This window comes from Haliotis asinina, chromosome 4 (assembly GCF_037392515.1).
Source record: "Haliotis asinina isolate JCU_RB_2024 chromosome 4, JCU_Hal_asi_v2, whole genome shotgun sequence".
NCBI lineage: Eukaryota > Metazoa > Mollusca > Gastropoda > Lepetellida > Haliotidae > Haliotis > Haliotis asinina.
This window is the reverse complement of record NC_090283.1, coordinates 14,620,064-14,635,421: the sequence shown is the minus strand read 5'-3', so window position 1 is coordinate 14,635,421 and position 15,358 is coordinate 14,620,064. Positions and strand designations below refer to the sequence as shown.

At 38.2% G+C, this 15,358-nt stretch overlaps 1 protein-coding gene across 2 annotated transcripts in view; it reads right to left on the bottom strand.

Annotated features, from left to right (window-relative positions):
* Window positions 1-12,475: 12,475 nt before the first annotated feature.
* Window positions 12,476-15,358, bottom strand: part of LOC137282286 (uncharacterized) — a 37,310-nt gene continuing 34,427 nt past the window's right edge. For both annotated transcript variants that reach the window (XM_067814021.1, XM_067814022.1), the window contains exon 8: window positions 12,476-12,845. In XM_067814021.1, the coding sequence (XP_067670122.1) occupies window positions 12,547-12,845 (299 nt within the window). In that variant the 3' untranslated portion in view covers window positions 12,476-12,546. The remainder of the gene's footprint in view (window positions 12,846-15,358) is intronic.

The following is a 15,358-nucleotide window of genomic DNA, read 5'->3' as shown; positions in this document are numbered from 1 at the left end:
TAAAATTGCTCTCATTTAGAGGAATGAAGTCAAAATGAGTTGAAATACATGATACTCATAGATGTACTTTCATTCATTTACATCCTCCAAAACATTGGAAAAGGTGTATTTGGGGTAAAAGGAAATATTCTCGCCCATGGGCCAAATTGTTTTTCGCCCATGGGTGAGATTTAGTTAAATCACTCTAAATTAACGGAATTAAGTCAAAGTGAGTTGAAATTTGTGCCATGATAGTTATGAAAATACTTTCATCCATTCAGAAGCTCCAAAACATGGAAAAAGATGTATTTTGAGTAAAAGTAAATATTCTCACCCATGGACCAAATGTTTTTCGCCCATGGGCGAGACGTTTAAAAACTCACTCTACATTAGCCGAATTAAGTCAAAATAAACTTAATTTCATGTCACGACACTAATAAATACAAGTTCATTGATTTAAACCTGCAAAGCATGGAAAAACATGTATTTTCAATGAAAGTAATTATTCTCCAAAATGTTTTTCACCCATGGGCGAGATTTTTTAAATTCCCTGTCAGTTAGCAGAGTCAAGTCATAACAAGCTGAAATTTGTGTCATGATACTTATTAACATTTTTTCATTCATATACAACCTCCAAAACATTTATTCTGGACGAAATTAAACGCTCTCGCCCATGGGCCTGCTAACTGGCCACTGTTCGCCCATGGGCATGGCGAGCGAGTTTAAATTTTGAGTTTTCGAAATTTTTTTTTTTCATTTTTTCATCCTTAGCACATATACATAACAGCTGCATGTTTAATTTTGCCAAACCCCTTGTGAGAGAGTGGCCACAGTGCTGAGAGTTTCTGGACTTTTGTGAGTCCAGAATTAAATTGTGACGAGTTATATATATATATAACACGTCACAATTTAATATATATATATATTAAGCATTTCGGAGAATAGACTGATGCTGCTTTTCATAAATCAGATGGTGGTTTCAGCGTACATATAAGGGTTCCTTCGTCCTTAAAAGTATTTTATTCTACTTCGAAACCCAACCATGATACATACGGTATGGAAACGTTATCTCGCTTGTGCTATTTTTGACCATACTGCCCACATAAACTTGCTAGTGCGGAATGTGTGATTCACAACATCATCGCTCGGAACAGGCCCAGAATGTTAAAAGATGTAGTTTCAATGTTCGATATCCAGTTTGAGGGCAAATCACATCAATTATGTGGAATTTGGTTCAGGCATGTGACGTGTTTTCCTAACAATTTGTTCCTTCTCGAGAAAAACACAGGTCTAAAAAACACAACAAAAACAAACGAGTAGGTTCTAATCATACAAAATAGTTGATGGCAACTGCAGATATTATGATTGTCAGACATGGACAAAGCAGTCAGTTAAAATACTCACCCAACACGTCGTCCGTCTGAACAAGTGGAACTGTTCTGTTCATCGCCCTATCAGCCTGTCACTTAGACATACATATTATTAATGAGGTCGCAAGCCATTATAATGTAATGTTCAGACTCGAAGGGTTGTGAGAAGTGAGTCAGTACTGAGCAAGCACAACGATGCCATGCTTCAAAACCGCTCAGTTCATGTGAGCTGTTGCTTAACAGTTCTACCTTTGTGACCGACCATCGTGCTTATGTTTATGTAATGTTTGCGCCTGTGGTAGTGAGGGAGCACCTGTGTTTGCCTGTGTGTGCACATGCGCATTTGTGTTCATGTGCGTGTACATGCATGTGCGCATGCGTCTGTTCGTTCTGAGCATTATTTTGCGTGCATGTTTTGGACGCATCGATTTTGATGTCCTAAATTTTAGAAAGGTAAATAGCAACATATAAAAAACCAAGAAATTTTGAAAGGATTCCAGATAGTCATGACAATGTCGCGCATGCACTCTTACAAAACCTATGACGAACCCTGAACCCTGAGTAATACCGTCACTGTCATATTTATTGCTTCTTTCTTTATACACTCAGCCATCTAGAAAACTGTTGGTTAAAAGACAGACTCACCTCATCCTGATCACGGGTAAGGATGGTAGCGTCATCTCTACACAACCGCTGGTCGTGATGGGAGATGATAATGGCATCTACCCCTTATATAGTCTTAAAGACATTCCGGAATTGTCTACACACTGTCTGAATTGTGAATGCTATTTTGTGATGTTCCAGATCACCCTTGACCCCAAACGTGAGTTGTTATAGCAACCTGCATACCACGGCAACAGCTTTTAAAGGCTGTTGGACACCCAGATCAATCATTATAGTGTAGAACCATCTAATCAGAGCTGTTCTGTCAGATTCCAGATCACCCGTGACACCAAATGTTTATTTGTCAGCTTTCTGAGAGCCCGATTTAATCTCAGGAGTCACCATCAAATTACAGTCAACCGTCAGTGTGTCGAACTAATGGCTGCCTCGAAAAAACCGCAAACTTTGGCGTTCTTTTTTAGTTGTATCGAACCTAACCTTGAATAATTTCACGTATTCACCTACGTCCCTGAGTCGAATTTTGATTTTCTCATCGGTTGTCTCGAAGTAATGTCCCAGCTTCTGTGTATTCCTTATTCAGCAGCTATTTTGGGTTGTGTCAAACACTGGATAACTCCAGGAATTTACATAGGTTTCTTTAACTTTGGATAGATATGAAACGTGAACGTTTTTCAACAATGAAATAATAATTGCTTCAGACGAAACCTTCGTCTCTAAAGTATACTGAGTTTCATCTCAGGGATATATTTCTGAACAAAATTGAAGATCAAGGTATATTACCAACTTTATTCACATATCCAAAGCAAGTCACACAAGATTTGTTTACACATAATGTTAAAACTTTTCTATGATTCGTGACCAACTCGTGTGACCCTCTTGAAGGATTTCATATTGATGCATGAACATCAGAACTACTTTATACAAGAACGATAACCCTGTTACGTGTTTTCATGTCACCGAAGCATTATTATTGTATTGCTGATTTTGTTAGTACTTATTTATTTCAAAGAACCAAACCTCTTAGATATAACTAAAAGGGGGAACAAACATATATGTTAAAGACATATTCTAATGTAATTATTACCAGCCATTCACCTTGTATTGTCGATTATATTAATTTTCGAAATAGGGATTTATAATCATGAATGGGAATTGTTTTATTGAATAGACGAGGCAAAACATTTTTTTTCATCTACGTTAAATCCCTAAGCAAATACTCAAAAATGACTTTGAAATATTTCTCAAACTGAATATTCGCTTAACGTTGCTATCGTATCGAACAGTCACCTCCTCGTGGTGGGTTGCGCCCCTGTGCCGGTGGAGGAAGGGATCCTGGTGGTTGAGGCATAGGAGCCATGATCAATGTTCTTATTGCTCAATACACTACTTCGGCACTAACTTCACCTACACGTGTGGTTGAATGGGCCCGGTGCAAACAATCGGCTGGTCATGTCGAACCCTGTGTATGACTTTTTAATATTCTTTAATTCAGTACTTTACTTAATGAATGAACGTTGTTCACAAAGATAGTATTTGAGATACTTACCTAGAGCACATATCCAGAAGAAGGTGGCTCATGAGTCAGTCTGGCTGATCTCGATTAGCTTGTATACAGCAATCCTGTATCCCTGGTGTTATTATGCTGGGTCCCCGCTTAGGTATGACATCGCCCTTGTTGGCGCTCCGTGGTGGGCAGGGAGCAGGTTTGCTGAATCGCATTACATTTCAATATGGGGAAAAATCAAAACAACGGCAACCATCAGAATCTGATTCTGAACTTCACAAAGCTTTTATATTCTGAAATAGATACTTGGTCTCAACACCTTCTCATGGAAGCGAAAGGTGAACGTACTTTCGCTTCATATTTACCATTTCTTTTATAAAAAAATTCCCAAAGGACAAAATGATACAAAATTGCGATCTGGAGCTTTATTGATAGAATGTCATAGGAAAGCACAAGCTACAAATTTAATGACGTCAACAAAGGTAGCAGATATTGCCACCATCTGATCAGCTCACAAGTTCCTTAACTTAAGCAAAGGCTTCATCAGAGACCGTGATGAATCCATCAGGAAATTGTGTCAGAACACTGTAGTCAAGGTATGATTGAAGTCACACGAGCTTCAATACCCCCAAAAACCCGAAAATTGAAGAAAGAAAACTCAAACTGATCGATTGTCAAAGGCACTCAAAGCAACCCATGCAACATTATTGTAACTAAGGAGATGTATACGAGGTCTTCACCCCTGTGAACATCAGCGTCCATACCAGCAGTCACTCGCCCAAAAAGAAAGGAAAAAGGAAGGGAACTGGCACCAGTTACAACCCCTCAAATGACCAACACAACCTTAATACAGTGAAACTGCAGGGGTTTACTGATTTACAGCTATTATTGCCATCTTTTACACAATCAGCTATCTAAGTTTCTATTTACAGAGGACTAAGTCTCATGTAAAAGACACATATACTTCTGTCTTTCGTCATATTAATGCATGTCACTTTTTTTCAACGCCGGGTGTGAGGGCAAATGGAGGTTCCTCCATTCATGTTAAACAGATTATTGTCCCCGCTACGCTCAAACCTAATCTCCAAGCTGTTGCAGCACGGCTTACGTTACATGTTGCTTTTACAATATGCTCTCTGCATATCCCTCCATCTTCAGTTCTTCAAATGCCTAAGTTCTGCCTAAACCCTGTATTATTATGGGTGATCTCAATGGCCACAAACCAATCTGGAGTTGTACACAAACAGACACCAAAGGCAAATTATTGGGGGATTTTATTTCAAATGATGATTTATGCATTCATATTGACGCTTCCAATACGTATTTACATCCTGGCACGGGAACATATTCGGCCCTTGACTTGTCAATTACAACTCAGACTCAATCTTACTGATTGAATTTGAATAAATCCAAACTTTTAAATGCTAAAGCACGGCGTACTTTTAAACAAAGTAAATGGCAATCTTGGCAAAATTACGTAGCAGGCATCAATACGCGTACACCAGTGTCTAAGATCTGGAACATGATCCAAAAGCTCAAATGGAAGGGCACCAAATGTAGCATTCACCATCTTAAGGACGATAACCAGTTATCAACTAGTAAATCCGATATTGCACATAAACGTAGCGAAACTTTGGCAAAACAGTCTTCTTCCAATTATGACCCTAAATTAAAAAATACAAAAACCAGCAAGAAAAGACACTATTTAATTTCAATTCATATAATGGGGAAGATTACAATGAAACCTTTTCAATACATGAGCTTCATACTGCTCTTCATCAGGCTCATGATACTGCTTCTGAAGCTGATAACATACATTATCAACCCCTGCATTTACCACCATCATGTCTAAAGACGCTCTTACATATTTTGATGACATTTGGAAAATTTCCTAATTCATGGCCTGATGCTATCATTGTCCCTATTCCTAAACCTGGACGTGATCATACGGATCTTTCCAACTGCAGACCAGTTTCACGTAGTAGCTGCGTATGCAAAACCATGGAATGTCTCATATGATACTTGAAAACTAACAATCTTCTGATATGCAATGGTGCTTTCGTAAAAACCGCACTACCATTGATCAGTTGATGCGCTTGGAATCTCTTGTTAAAACTGCCATGATAAATAAACATCATGCAGTGTCGATCTTCTTTAAGCTCGAAAAAACATACGATAGCACATGGAAATTTATATGACTTTACATGACTTTGGATTACGAGGCCGTTTCCTCAATTTATAACCAACTTTATAAACGACAGGCGATTTTAGTCAGCGTGGTTCTACCTTGTCTGCTCATTACAGTCAGGATCAGAGTCTCCTGCAAGGTAGTATTTTGTCTGTCACATGTTTAGTATCAAGATTAACAGTTTATCAAAGGATTTAAACGATTCAGTTGAAGGATCACTATTTGTGGATGATTTTAATATTTATTGTCGGGGGGAAATATGCATACCACTGAACGACAGCTGCAGCTGTATTTAAACAAAATTGGTAAACGGCATCTTGAAAACGGCTTTTCTAAATCCAAAACTAATGGCATACGTATTTAAACTACATAAAAATCCTGAACAATGCGTAAATGGCACAGTCATCAAAGTTGTCACTGAAGCCCATTTTCGATTCACATTTAACCCTCTTGCCACAAATTAAATTCCTTAAAGCCAAATGCCTAAAATCTTTTGCGTTATTAAAGGTTGTTTCCAGTTCAAAAGTGGGGAGGAGATCAAACTACCCTCCTTCACTTATATAGGTCATTAGTGCGATCTAAACTTTATTATATGGTGCAGCTGCACATGCAACCTAAAACTACTTGATTCTGTCCATTTAACTTAAACTATTCAGTTATAAAATGATCTTGCCACTGGCCAATACGACATCGTCCTTTGTTGGTTACCCAGCCACGGTGGCATTTCTGGGAACACAATGGCTGATCTTGCCGCCAAGCACCACTTCTTATTCCATTCTCAGATCTTATACCCGTGATATGGTGCAGAAGAAGTGGGACACCAAAGTGGGTATAAATAAATTACATGCAATAACACCTTATATTGGTTATACCCCCTTGGGTTGTCAGTCACGATTTGAAGAAGTCACCCTGCGACGATGTCGTCTTGGCCAAACACGATACTTCTTTCTTCATCCCTTGTGATGAAAGAATCACGGTCAAGCGTGTTGAATACTCCATCAAAGGGATACGCATTTTAAATTATGAAATATGAAGGGTCTTTTTAACAATATAAGTTCTTATTTAATTAATGCCTTTTTAAATGAATTAGATTTGAATTAGATTAATCACACAGATAATTAGTGGCGGTATCTTCAAGGGAGGTTAAGTACCGTGAAATTATTGTCCTGAGAGGAGTCCCGAAACATTTGGAGTCAAATGTAATCATTTCTAGCTGTGGTATTTTTGTCATTTTAATGGTGGCTAATCTTGCATACAATCGCCTGTACTTGAAGAGATGGTGTAAATCAAGGTAGGGGCCATGCAGGTAGCATAGGCTCTGTAAGTCCTCATGACCCTAGGATGGTGATCCCTGCATTCAGGTTTTGGTGATCAATAGCCCATTTGTACATGGTATTATCTAAAATACTATTAGTTTTCTGCTTCTAAAAATGCATGCTAGCTAGATTTAACTCATTTTTGCATACTCTAGTTATTTTTCGTCGATGACTGGTTCTTAAACTACTTGTATTTATTGTGCATCTATATCATTTCTCGTCACTATATGACTGCAACATTGCCGATGTGGCGTTAAAGTTTACCTCACTCACTGACTCGTATCCGTGGTGAGTTCTCTGAAAAATATATGAATGACCAAAAAAAGCCAAACTAACATATCCCCAGAGATGTGAAATATAATCCCAATATTAAAGATTAAATTTGATTTGTTACATACCGATATAAAATCATTGTTTTGAAACTCGCATCGATTTATAATTGCATTTCCTAAAACTGTCGGAAGCAAAACAAATCAAGCCCATAAGATCGTCAGAAATACATTCTTTTGGACCGTCCGTGGCACCATACTCACATACTTACGAGGCAACACAGTTTTGTCAACTATATGCTTTCAATATGACGATTTATATTTGTCAAGATTTGTTTTAAACCAGCAAATAATGCCATATACGATTTGGGGAATATTTTTTTATCAAAGCACGGCAATCACTACGCTCGTTGTGACCACTTTGTCTCATTTTGGGGGCAAGTCGCCTTGGAGGTTACGGAAAGGGGCGAGTGGTGACGAATGATTTTTCGATCAATTCAGGAATTCAGTTAATACAGGAATGCTTACTACACTTTTAACATTTTAAGAGTTATCTCCCTTCGATGGTTACCTGGGATGATTACTGCGGAAAGATTTTACTCATCAGTGTTACACACTGACGCATATTTGGAGAGATCCTGACATCCACTCTTTGCGAAGTGTCTTACAAGGGAATCAATGTGTATTTGAACATTTCTGAATGGTATAACTGTATAACTGTATTTCTGTTATGTAAATGCCGTTATGTGCAACAATCTTAATTTTTTTAACTCGAATGCCTGATGTTAAAATATTTTCCTAATGATGTACCTTTGCCCACTATCGGCAACATCATTTGTTGGATAACACTTCCTTGCTGCTTAATGCGGTCACCCGTGAAGATCCGTGACAGAGCCGATCTTCACCAACCCATGCTTATCGTAAATGGCGATTATAACGGGATCGAGTGGTCAGACTTGCTGACTTGGTGATATGTCATCGGCTCCCATTTGCGTAGATCTATGCTCATAAAGTTGATCACTGTATTTTCTGGTCCAGAGTTGATTATTTTCAGGTCTATATCAGTGGACTACTGCTGAGTGCGGCGTAAAACTAAACTCACTCATACTTAACGCGGCATTATGCCAGCCGTATAACTGAGGACTGCAAATAGTCGAAGGAGAGCCATATAATCCAGTGGTTGAAATCATAAGTATGGCAGTGGAACACCAGATGCTACGACACAACAGGCAAGAGAATAAGTCGGAGAGAGTAATATACATGATATAACAACCTCAGTCTTTGCTTCGACCAGGAAAGAATATTTTCGAGACCGAAAAAAGATATAGCGTATAATTTTGAAACACTTTTTCCGGATCTTCTACTCAGAGATGTAAAAGTTACCTTCAAAGATGATGAATGATACTGATACTGATGTACTGTATGAACGTCTTTTAGTCACTATGACAACTATTGGCTGCCGGGCACCTGCAGTCAGATCGGAATTCCCATCTGTGCCTAACGGCTTTTATGACGTAGTACAAATTTTACAGCAAAATTTCAGGAAACACCTTCCCTCTGAAATCCCCACATGGGTGCAAAGTGTGAATCCCATTTCTGTTGTTCCCCGCCTTCACATTCCTGAAATTTGGCTAAAAGCAGCGTATACTAACTTCACTCACTATCCGCTCAGTTATTGCTGCTCTCCGGGAATTTCCTGGGCGTTTAGTTGTCTTAATGAAATGCAATTTCTACATCACAGCTAAAGGGTAACATACTCACTTCAGAGAGTGTGAACAGGACTTCAGTTCCACCAACGCATCATGACTCATTTACACACGACCAGGCTGTTCCTCGTAAGCGCCGTTAGTCGTTAGCGTACTACCCAACACTGTTCGTTCCACTTGATATCGTTCCCATCACTTCCGAAAAATACTTGACTATAACGCACCAAGACATGATTTGGTATTTTGGTGTTTTTGTTTTTTTTTTAAATTGCTTTTATTGAGATATTTCATAAAGCGTACAACAGCAAAGATCAAATTTGTAAGAAACATACAATTCAATGTTTTTTGAAATGATACATACAATTTCGATCAGAGTCAAAATATTTTAATATTATTCACCGAAACGTTGCACAAAACAAAGAAAAACGTCATACGATTGATGCTAATTTAGCCCTCAATAGAGCAACGTCATAGAGTGCCAAACAAAAACAATTATTGTCTTAAACATGTCCACAGAAACGTTGATATAAATATATTCATTCAACTGAAATGCAAATAGAAATATTACAAGAAATATGGAGACCTAGACGAGTGTTATATGCCATTCAGATAAATTCAGATCTAAAACAAGCACACAGTTTACATCAAAGAATGAGCAAGTATCCATATAGAAGCACAAAAAGGCAAAAACCAGTGTTTCAACGACGATTCTGTAGTGACACCAATAGTATTGAATATATTCAGTCAAATACTGATAGGAAAAGGCCATCACATCTGCCAGAACAGACTAAATGGTTTCCATAATCACACGCTGAATAGTTCAAATCTATAAACTCGATAAAACAATAAAAATAACCACAAAGTATCTACCCAAATACGATAACAATAAGGTTTTGTTAATTAAATCTCAAGAACCGAGGCAACAATCAAAATCAGCACAGAATATAATTATGCCTCCATATCTCAGCAACTAATAAGGCTACATAGAGTATTTTGAATTCACAGGCTTGTTATAACAAGGGAACATGCACATAACAGCTAACGCTAAAACAAATAATTAACCATTAACGTGACTATAATCAGAGTCACAGACATGTATAAAAATGAACGTTGGACATTTTGCAACCTGGACACTAGCGGCCCAGCCCTTGGCGGCTATGTGTAACGTCACATGCTGAGAACAATCCAATTCGGCTTCGTCAAGTAACGCACTGGTTAGGGGTAACTTCAGCTCATACGAAACTGCTTTCTCACTGCCACATTTCGGGCTTGGCGTCCTTATTTTGTGCGGATTCGATGAAAAGCGTCTACGATGGGCACAGTTGCCCCTGCAGATCGTTAAATGTCATGCACAGTGCTGGTACTGGCGTCGTCGAGTGACCATAGAGGTCACCTGACCTCAATCGCAGGATGCTCCTCGAAAACGTTTTCGTGCCTTAGACGTCAACCTCAGAACTTACAATAGCTGGGCACCATGTTGGTACAGCAATGACTCATGTTGCCCAATGCTATGTTCACGGGTGTTAGGCAGTCAATGAGACAACGTTGCTTTGCTACTATAGGTGCGGGAGGAGACATACTGAACAAGCCACAACAGGGTCGGCATGTCCCTATAAAATAAGAAATTCTCATCTTATCATGCAACTGATGACTGTGGAGTACACCAAGTACGCTCATTACGTCAACAACCCAGATTTAACGACCAGGAACACACCTTGCTCCTTATGGGTATGTTGTGACCATAAAGTAACATATGTAAAGTTCTGTGTAACAAAACTGCCGATTATAGGGAAAGTCCTTGGTATAAAGGGACCGATAAAAAGTGAAAAAATAACCTTTAAGGTTATTTATTTGAAACAAAACATGAAGAAATCACATATTATATCAGATTATATTTATAAATTGATGTTTGATCTTTTAAACCACATCTCAAAACACTTACACTTAGTAGACCATTAAGTGGTGGTGATGAACGTTGTCTATTTCAGATTCAAAGAACCGACACAACAAATGTAGGACAGAACATGTGCCACAAAACCACAAATAAATGATTATTATTGACATAAAGGTATAACAAAGACAAAAAAATACAAAACGTGCTGTGGATAATGCGGAAAATTACGTTGATAAATGGTATCTTTTTTCAATTGACAGGCCGGGTATAACAATCAAAATTAGCACAAATATACTGAACAATCAAAGAAACGTTACACCCAATTGGAGAAATGAATTATGTTGAACATAAGCAGTAAAAGGTGGGTATTATAAGGTAGTTACCATATGAATATTGATAATTATACTATGACGTCAGCAAATACTGGATTGTGATTGGTTAATCAAAGTCATTCAGAGGTATATAATCACGTTATTTAATTTAGAGCTATTATGCTTATCTCCTAGTCTTGGTCAATTTCTTACTACAGACCTGATTAAAACACTGAAAGTTACCACACTTACGCTTGGGTAAAACTGATAAACGTTAGATATTGTAAATACAGAGACCCAATAAAGGCTTCAAATTTTGCTTGACATGTCTGCCACAACACGCTAATAATTATGTATCGACATGGTATAACAATGCAAATGGGGGAATTAACAGGCAAAAAAAATCTCTAATTATGTAACAGTAATAAATGTTATGAATTTCAAATCACAGACCGGATAAAAGAATAACAAATTACAATTACAATTGAGTAAAAGAGATAAACGTTAGATATCGCAAATAAAAATCACTAAAAAACTCTGAAATCTAATCAACTAAGCATCACTGATTGACATTGTAGGTTTCATGGACCCGATATAACACTCAAAACTATCACAGACATTTACCACAACACACCAACAATAAAGAAATATTGCCAATTAAACGTTGCCTATTTCGAATTCACAGATATCTTACGACAAGCAGGAGAGTACAAAATATCTGCCATAAAGACCTCTAACACGTAACAGTGTTCCCACAGACACTGATACGTATAGATCTTTCCCTGACCATTTCAAGGGTAAAAAATAAAACCTGGCCTCCTTCCACCCCTTCAGCCAGTTCTTACAACTCTTTTAAGATGTTTCCTTCACATATATTATAAATACCTATAACCTTTAACGTTGACTAGTGTCATACCTGATTAGGGGCATTCTGAGTCATAATTGCATCTGACCATAACCCCAAATTTCCCTGACTTAAACCATAAAGTCCCTGACTTTTCCCTGACTTTTGAAAACAGATAAAAATTCCATTACTTTTCCTAGACTTTCAGAGAAAAGCCACAAGTCCCTGATTTTTCCTGACCCGTGGTAGCTCTGAGTAAATAATAACATTGATAAACGGCGCCTACATCAAATTGACAGACGAGATATAACACTGAAAATTTGCAGGGACTATATGCCGTAATACACAAAGTATTAAGTAGCATTGATAGTAAAATCCTGTGCATTTCAAATTCCCAGATCAGCTGTATCAAGGACAAAGTATGTATCATAAATCCTCTAACAGTTAGGTAAGCTTATAATATAATACATTTCAATCCTTGACATGTGTGCACAAGCATATATTGTGCAAGTTGCGAACACTGACGTGAAGAGAATGTTTTTTACGGGCTGCTAAAGGACATGCGTCTGCTCCTTCGCATGTCAAGCCAGTCAATGAGTCTACCAGCGTCAAAAAGGACCACTACGACAAAGCCGAGTACAACGAGCACGACCCCAGTCTGTCCGATTGCTTGGGCACTTGGACGATTGTCTTCAGCCGATGTCATCGAACGCTTGTAGTTCGAGAGTGTCTTCCTGTCCAAAAGAAGTGATTGGATAAGCTTATTCACTTCTTCCGCAGTAGGTCCGTCCGATGGAACCCTAACACATATTCCGCTGTTATCTCCACCACACCGTGGGCCTGTTATAACATTAAAACGAATATACGTCACAGCCATATGGAGAAAGGGAGTGGTTATCTGTAAAGCAAACTTGTTTGCTTGTTATTGTTATAAAATCCGTCTTTTTGGGCATATTCGTAAATACGTCTTACTCATGTAGTTGCAGATGGCAACTGCTGCTTGACATGTATTAGATGAGCCTGCGCAGTAAACGCTTCTGTAGTTTGATCAAATGAAAACACGATCCGCACGAGGAAAATGAACATTTATATTTAGACGACAACCTGTTTCCTTCTTGTTTCAAATGGAATGTTCTTGAGGGCGTTCCCATGTAAACAAATTGGGGTCATTTGTTAGGTCGTGTCTCATCTAATACTTGTCAAGCAGTAGGAGACAAACATATTAATTACTACTGTAATAGCTCTAAATTTGATATCAATAAGTTCGAGCTGTTATAATGTACGTTTTTTATACCTCTGGTATATTTGCAACACAGTGTTTATATCCATTCTACCATAGCCGCGTTATTTAGATTAAAAAATTAACAACAAAACTTCCTGTGGTGGAAACTCAAAGGTATATTTACAGGATATGAAACGAACCTTCCACTTGCATATTAAGATTATGACAGTGAAACAATTTTGCTTTGTCAATAGTGACAAATTTATTTCACGAGAGGACATGAACTTGATGTGTAAGGGGAACGAATGTGATATCCTATTTATTACTCACGTTCTCAGAAAACTGAAAATATCGTAAAAAAAAGTTTGTTTTTCTAAATAGAACCGCACAGTGGGGATTAATACATCATTTTGTATTTGGAATGTCAATCGATTGACTCCATGAAAATGCATGCTGCGTAGACGTTGTATTCCCTATAACTAGTCATGAAAATATGCAAATTAAGAAAGACAGAACTAAGTCGAAATAAAAATTTAATTCTTTTCAATTGAGGAATTGGTTTCCAAATGCAATAATGTAATTCCTCAAAACACTTGTGAATTCTGAACACTACATGACCTAATTCATCTCGCATGAACGTCAGCTAGTCGGCCATCACTCTCAGCCCGGCTGGTCGTCATGTTGAGAAGTGTTCGGAAACAAGAAGATAATAGAGAACTGCAAATAGGAGCGACAAACACAACCACAGAAGCCGAATGTGAATAATGAGTAATGAGTTAGTTTCAAATAGTTGAGCTTGCAACTTTGCAGATTCTGGTACCTTTCGGTACGCACTTACCGAAACAAATCATCAAATAAGCCAGCTGAACCTATAAGGTTGAAACATCCGCAATGAAAAATAGCCCGCGAAATTTGAGTTCAATCGATTCACTAATTTCCCCCACGCTGGGGTAAGAGTGGTTTCAACAACCAAGTCGCGCTGAGCTCATAACGCATGTGCAGTGAGTAGGAGCTTGAAACAGTATGCCTGCCCCTTAGTATGAGGTCGTGAGCAGTAACCTAATCTTGGTTGATTACACAAACAAGTAAATAATCTACTTGTTACATTAAAACAAAAAAAAGACCCGGCAGTTTCGTTTCGAGGACCGTAAACCTAAGTACAAAAATGTTGGAATTGTGATTTGCGATTATACACTTATAATTTTGTTTAATTTTTTTTTCACAATCACCAATGTATTTTAAAAAGCATGAGCAAGTGATAACTGTGTTTGAGTTATGTTTTATTTTTTGGTTGCACTGTAATGTTCTTCGTCTTAGCACGCGTCACTGTAAATAATACGGCGACGTTTGGCGCAGGATGCCAGTGACACCTGCGCATCACGACCTGGAATTCCCTTTTGTCGAGATTCGATGTTTATGTAGAAGACCCCACCGAAATTGGTCCTGAAAACACACAGCCTACAACCTCGAAAGAATACGATTTCAAGCCTATTGTGTTCAGACTGAGAATTTCCTTTGACCTCTACATGAGACACCACGGGGTGTATGCCAGTGTCAATACAACACGTTTTGTGCGAGAGGATAGGTGGACGCGTCAGACAGTGGCAGTGAGCGAGATACAAGAGCGCCGCTTTTGATTTTGTGTTAGAAACTTCCTGTGCAGTCCTGACCACATACACAATAAAGGTAAGTCGTGATTATATACCCCTGAATGACAGACGAATCAATCACAATCCAGTATCCATGGCAAAATATTGGATATGTTACAAAAAGTAAGTACATACAGTGCACTGTCTCTGTAGTTCGGGTGTCATCTCGCCAGCTAAAAAAATACTAAGTAAGAAGAAATACTATATTGCCTAATTTTATCATTAACCTGTTAGATTTTATTTGTCCTATCTGTCGTGCTTTTGTTAGAATTTTCGTAACATGTATTCTACGTAAAAACAATTCTGGCGTAATGGGTGAATGAAGGAGGGGAGGTAACTGTAAGCATTCCATATGGAATAATACCCTCATTCATTGAACCGGAAGCTGGAAAGGGAAACTGAGGCGAAGAACGGTCTGATATACCACGAGTTGAGCTTAAAATGCTGAATAAACATATTTCACGTGAGTAATTGTTGAACAT